The sequence below is a fragment of the Vicugna pacos genome, chromosome 10 (assembly GCF_048564905.1).
Source record: "Vicugna pacos chromosome 10, VicPac4, whole genome shotgun sequence".
Lineage (NCBI taxonomy): Eukaryota > Metazoa > Chordata > Mammalia > Artiodactyla > Camelidae > Vicugna > Vicugna pacos.
In genome coordinates, this window is record NC_132996.1 from 2,303,031 (window position 1) to 2,309,871 (window position 6,841).

Sequence of the window (6,841 nt, forward strand, 5' to 3'; positions counted from 1 at the left end):
TAAAAGGATCTCTCTGAAACAGAGGCAGATTCACTTTTAAATGTCTGTAAACCGGCGGGTTTCACCTCCCTCCACCTTAGCTACAACACAGTCCTCTTCCTTGCTGATCCCTTTCTGGATGTAGGGAAGAAACCCGGAACACAGCCAGGGTGGACTGGCCTCCAGGGAAACTTACCTGCTGTCTGTGTCCAGTCACATGATGTCCTCCTTCTCAAACGGGATGCAACGGAGGGCGATCTTGTCCCCAGAATTGTTGGGGGCTGCATCCAGCCACTTGGACATGGGCAAGATGAAGAATGACTCAGTGAAGTCCTCAATCCTCTTCTCCACCACCCTGCAGTCCTCGTAGATTAAAGGACACGTCGCTGCCCGGCGGCTCGGCTACCACCCCATGCAGCACAAAGACAAAGAGCTGAGAGTCATTAAGCGCGGTGCCATACAGCTCCTCTGCACATGGAGCTTCTAGAAGGCCTTGGCAGAGAGGAAGTCGGTAATGGTGACAGGGCCCACGAACTTGCGGTGGCTCTTGAAGCTGCTCCACCCACTCTCGGGCGCATATTGGTGCCTGTAGTGGATACAGAGTGCCCACTGGAAGCCGCACGGGCTAATCTGGCTCACCGAGGAGGTTCGCTTATAGATGCAAAAGAAATTCTCCTCTGAGATGATCCCCACGGGTTGGACCACAACGGAAAGAGTCTCATAGTCCTCAGCACACTGCACGTAGTCAGGGATGCTCATGTTGCAGGCCCTGCGGAGAGGGGAGAGGAGATCGAGGTACATACTGTGCTGTGGGCTGCGGGCGCATTTGGGATGCAGTGATCTGGTGTGTACCAGCCAGAAGGCAAGGGAAGCCAAAGCAAATCCGGGGGTACAGTTTGTCCTCAGAGTCTGCACATGGCTACTGTAGCTCGGATCACATTACCCAGCTTTTGGTCTAGGCTTCCTGCCCCTGCAGAGAAGGGTCATTTCTTCATTTCTGTTTCCAAGCACCTAGCAAGGTCCTGAAGCGAAGTCACTGCACAAAAATGCTGAATAAAGAAATGAACAAAGGAACTGCTTTCCCCAACCCCCTTCAGCAGAATATAAAGAAAAGGACCACAGTAGGATCAAAAGATCTGGATTTCTATCCAATTTATTTGAACTCCTAAGCTGCAGAATAATGGATGAGGAAACTTGCCTTGGGGAGGACTGTACAGTTCAGTGGTAGAGCACGAGCTTATCATGTACAAGATCCTGGGGTCAAACCCCAGTACCTTATTTTAAATAATGAAACAAATAAATAAACTTAATTACCTTCCTCAAAAAATATTTTTAATTCAAAATTTAAAAAAATCTTGCAATTGACACAACCTTGTACACTTGACTATAATTCAATTAAAAACAAAATCCTTGCCTTACAAGAATATATCTGGATTACGGATGTTTGCAAATGTAAAATGCCTAGGGTAACACCTGCATAAAAAGGGTGGAATGTACAAATTTACTATTGCTCCTTTATGAGCTATATTTCCTTTGGGGGTTTATAACGTCTCAGAGCTAATTTTCTCAGATTAAAAAAAGAAAACATTACCTGTTTCACCATACTGTTGAAGAATCAGATAACCCTATGAAAGCATCTGACCCACAGAGGTTACTCAATAAATGTCTGTTGAATGAATGACTAAACAAGCAAAGTGAATGCTGCTCCCTGCCACAGACCATCATATTGGTACTGCCTGGAAATCCCAAGCCCACATTCCACCCGTCTCTACACTAACCATGTGGGTGACATGGGCAGGCCTCTGTGATTCTCTAAGCCCCAGTTTAATCGTGAATAGAAATGAGGGCAATAACACAAACTTAAAATTGTTAGTGAGTCAGTATGAATTGTACCCCAACATTGCAAGATGGAACCATTAAGGAAAACTGGGCAAAGAGTCCATAGGCCGTCTCCATACTGTCTCTTACAACTAACTACATGGGAATCTACATTATATCTCAAAAAAAAGTCTAATTTTTTAATGAGCTTATTGAGGTTAAGTGAGCTCACTGTCTCAAATAAGGAACACACAGTACAAATAGGACAATGCCCAGCCCATGAGATAGTCTCAGTTAACATTCCCACTGAACCCACTGGTCCCTCAAACTTCAGAGCAAGAAGATGGGTTGTCGTGGCAGGAGGCAACCGCACCTGAAGCTAAGAAAGCTAATGGTGCCCACTTCCAAGAGCCCCTGTCACCACCCTTGTTCTAATTTTCTATTTGTAATTTTTTTATTAAATAGAAACTCCCAATTGCATAGCCTTAACCTGACCAGACATCATGATGGCAGTCCTTCAATATCTGACAACACAGATCATTAAGGCAGCCCTTCTAGGTGAAACAATAAAATGAAAAGCCATTTCCACAAGACTTCTGTGTAAATTTACTAGGGAAATTCATCCTGGACTGAGGAAGAGGACTGGGGAGGAGGGGGCAATCTGGGGCGCAGAGAACTATGGGACACCTGCCCCACGATGGAATTCAGACTCAGCCCTCACCCTCCAGGAAATTCAAAATACACACCGACAGACTGCTATGGACAAGGTTTTTCTTTTTTAAACAAATCCCTGAATCCCTAGCAGGTCTTGTTTCTACAGAGACAGAAATGAATTCTGTGTATAATGTTTCATGAAAGCCCTAAAATATTATCACCCCAACTTGACACATCAAGAAACTGAGGTAGAGAAATTTGTCACATTGTACAAGATTAGAGAGAGGCCACGTCAGACTCTGTACTTAAATCCATGCCCCTGCTCCAGTGCTCACACTAGAAAGTGTGACATACTGCCCCTTTCCTGCCCTCTCCCTGCAATAAATCTCTGAAGAGTCTTTTCTGTGCCACCTAGAATCACAATCACTTCAGTTTTCCACAAAGAGCTATGTCACTCTTTGGAGGATGTGTCAAAATCTAAAGGGTTGCGATGGGAGGAGAGATTTGCATTTTCTGTTTCTCAAAGGAAACATGGCTTTAAAACAAACTGAAAAGCACTTATCTAGTCCAAGCCCTTATTGTGCAGAGGAAGAAACGGAGGCTCAGAACAGATGAAAAAAGGGCCTTATTAATAAATATTGCCTCAGAGCAGCACCAAGCCAGCCCTGGGCCCTTCTGGGGGAGTACCTGGGAGGCCCAGGAGAATGAGTGTTAGAAAACGGAAAGGGAAGAAGCATACAAGGCCCCGTCTCTACACCACCATACCATGAAGTTCCACCAAATTACCCAGTATGGGTGCAGCCAACATTAAGGTGGGCTAAACAGGTTATGGAAACCTGGAAGCCTCAACCATAGTGGAAATTCCAAAGTTTACTATGTTTGTTCCCCAGTTCAAGCATCAGCTCGGTGGGCGCTCTGTACCAGAGACTACACGAGGCCTGGAGTTCTCCCAAATACAGATCTTTTTTTACCACGTGTGAAACCACATAAACGCCACCAGAAGAATAGCGCCCACAGATAAGATGGAATTACTGAAACTGATAGCAGCCAAGGAGCATATAATACTAGGAAAAATGTTGCTCCTAGAAATGGACTCATGGACATAGAAAGCAAACTGTGGTAAGCAGGCAGGAAAGGGGGGATTAACAGATACACATTAATAAATATAAAATAAATGACAAGCATCTACTATATAGCACAGGGAACTATATTCAATTTCTTGTAATGAGTTCTACTAAAAACAATCTAAAACAAATATATATACATATGCATATGTTTATAACTGAATCTCTGCTGTACATCTGAAACATTGTAAATTGACTACACTTCAATAAAAAATAATTTTAAAAAATAAGTAAAAATAAAAGCAACGTCATTAAGAAAAAATAAAAGAACACTCTAATCCCCTTAGCTGTAGGTGGTGGAGAATTCTGGTTGCAAGCACCAAGTCCACTGGATCACTCCAGCACTGTCTGTCACTCTTTATGACAATCAGAGAGTCACTTGGCTTCACTGAGGTTAATTTTCTCTTCTGTGAAAGGCTACAGTTGCAACTAACGATGTATAGAATCTCATCATTGACAAGCCCAACAAATAATGAGGACTTCCCATGGGCCAGGCTCTGGAGAGATGAAAATATAGGTTCCCAGATATATTCATGGGTAGAAGAAGTTTATGCCATAAAGACCTTAATTCTTCCTGTTTTGATAGACAGATTCATTTCAATTCTGATTAGAATTCCTACCAGATTTTTCATGGAATGTAACAAGTTAATTTTTGTCAGGAATAGCCAAGAAACTTCTTTAGAAACACCACTGGGGAGGGGTGGTTGGGTCATTAATTTCCACTATTCTTTCTGAAGTGATGAAAACGTTCTGGAATGATAATGGTTGCACAAATGTGAATATGCTAAAAGCTGCTGAATTGTACCATTTAAATGAATGGACTTCATGGTGTGTGAACAAAATCACAATAAAGCTGGTATATGAAAAAATATTTCTTGACAATTATTTTTCCCTCTTTACTACTAGTGTGCCACACAATTTAAGAAAAACAAAAAGTCAAAACCAACCAAACTGTGCCAGGAGCTTTTTAGGACTGCAATGTCCCTGGGTCTCCAAGGCCTCTGGTGGTGCTGTTCCTGTTAACACACACTAGCTGGGCTGGGCTAGTTAGGGACTGTAATTATCTTTTTAAGATCGATGGTCACACGTTTCACCCTGGGAGAGGGAAGGATGGAGGATGTCACAGCCTTATGCCTTCAGCTCATTTTTAACAGAACCAAGCCCTGCTTTCACCACTGTAATCCCTCTCACTATAAAAACACGTGACATCAACAAGCACCGCCATCATAACACCTGAAAGTGTTCAAGGTACTTACCTGGGGTAGAAACACTGAGGGAGGAGACAGAAGCTCGCTCAGCACTTACGCTCCCTTTTCCCGACTCCACCAGGAGAAGCTGGGCATCACAGCCGGTGGCTGTCAGCCCAGAGAGCAGCCCCCACGCCACTGAGTTGGTCCTCAGGGAGCGGGAAAGGGAGAGGAAGGCAGCCCGGGGGTCACGGGGCAGGGAAAGCAGAGGCGGTGGAAACCCTGTCTGCAGCCCCGCTCGGAGGCCAGCCCGAGCCCCAGCTGCCCCGTCCATGTCCGCAGACCCTGCCCGCCCGGGACACAGCCCGCCCAGGGGCGGGGACGGGCCGAAGGCCCAGGAGAGGAAGCCGGGGAGGAGAGGACTCTCGGGCGGGAGAGGGGAAGTGCACACCAGCCTCGGACTGAGGGGAACCCGGCTGGGTGAGAGGCGGCAGATGCACACCTCGCCCTGGACAGGTGTGCCTGGGGCGCCGGGGCAGGTGGCCTGGGCAGAGGGGTCTGTCCCGAGCAATTCAGCTGGACACAGGCTGACTGGCTCCCTGAGGGCTGTGACACGCGGACCGCCTTCCAGCAGCCGCCTGACCACTTTCCCGGGGGCTCCCCACCTTACACTTCCACAGCCAGAGGCCCCGGCCCCAGGCAGGAGTCAAAGGCTTACCGGGCTACAGAGCTGAGGAGACTTTGGGGCCGATCCCCGGCTCGGAGCTGGAGCTTCCAAACCGCGGTCCAGCTGGCACCCACTGCGCATGCGCAGGAAGGCCAGCGATCCTCTCTGTGTTCTGCTAGAGAAGGTGGGGCAGCGAGGAAGAAGATGGGAGGGGGAGGAGAGGAGGGGAAAAGTGGAGGGAGACAGATGGACAGAAAGAGCGGAGAGAAGAGAGGGATCTGGATAGGGGAGGGTCTTAGCGAAGAGAAAAAGCTTTACCTCTGGGGGCACCCCAAAGGAGGCAGCAATACTTCCTCTGTACCCTTCTGTAACCCTTCAAGACCCGCAGCTTAAGTTTTACCTCGCTGGTCCAGCCCTCCACCCGATGCCCCCACGCGGAGCTTGGTTTTCTGTTGCTCTGGGAACCAAGCACCCGCAGGTTTTGTCGCTCAGAATTAACTTGGGAAGAGTACATATTCCCCTTTTACACGCTGGGAAACAAGCAGGCACGATTTCTGCCTTAGTCCCACTGTCCCAGCTGTCGGGCTGGAGGGGAGCGGGGTGGTACAAGATCAGCGCCCCAGACAGAGCAGACTGCCTGAGTGTTGGTGCATAGTCCCCATCACTCCTGGGTAAACCACACCGCACACTTGTAGAACCATCAAGGGCTAACAGTAGGTCCCTGGGTGTAGGAGAGGTGTCCTCATGTGAAGGAAAAGCCCAGCTAGGCTAACAAGGTAAGTCACAGATCTAAGTGTGATAAGTGTCGGTTTACTGCTCTAAGTTTTGCCAGGCTAAATCTTAAGTTTAGTGTCAGTTTACCTGGCTAACAAGCTAACTCGTAAATCCAAGCTCAACATGTGTCAGTAACGTGATCTAGTACAAGTTGATAAGCTCCAGTGTACTGATTCCTTGCTTTTTGTTGTTTGAGCCTTATTGGCTAATACCCCCTTATTTGTAATTAACCCTTTAAAACCTCATGTGCACGTCTTGGAACTGCTCAGAACTTCGGAGCAGAAGCCCCTCTAAGCCCGCCGGCATAATAAATCTGAGTACTCCAACACTCCGATTGGTGCTTGTTTCTTGGCTGGCCTGTTATTTCCGTAACTCTCAGTTCCAGTGCCCAGCTTGCTAGGTAGATAGGAGTGTTACCGAGTCCAAATTCATTCTCAGTGCAGGACAGGCCAATAAGTTGGGAGACCAGCTGTTCGGTCATGGAATAGCAAGTTTCTGTAGACCTAAATGGCAAAATAATGTCTTGAAAAACCATCTCCCCAAATCACAATTCAGGCTCCTTTCCTACATGCTTGGTTGTTGCAATCTTCTTGGTGTAGGAATTCCTTCTTGTTAGAATCCTTTGTCCTTGCAGCTAT

General features: G+C 47.0%; 1 protein-coding gene across 1 annotated transcript; it reads right to left on the reverse strand.

The window, feature by feature from the left end:
• Positions 1–232: 232 nt before the first annotated feature.
• LOC140698894 (trafficking protein particle complex subunit 9-like) lies at positions 233–5,599 on the reverse strand. The gene is made up of 2 exons (XM_072970750.1): positions 5,481–5,599; positions 233–748 (listed from the first exon to the last, which is right to left on the reverse strand). Exon 2 carries the CDS (start codon positions 736–738, stop codon positions 463–465), a length of 276 nt encoding a protein of 91 aa, XP_072826851.1. The 5' UTR covers positions 739–748; positions 5,481–5,599; the 3' UTR covers positions 233–462.
• Between the last annotated feature and the right edge of the window lie 1,242 nt (positions 5,600–6,841).

Excerpts from the sequence above, each read along its gene's own strand:
- LOC140698894 (XM_072970750.1), bottom strand. The coding sequence starts at position 738 with ATGAGCATCCCTGACTACGTGCAGTGTGCTGAGGACTATGAGACTCTT.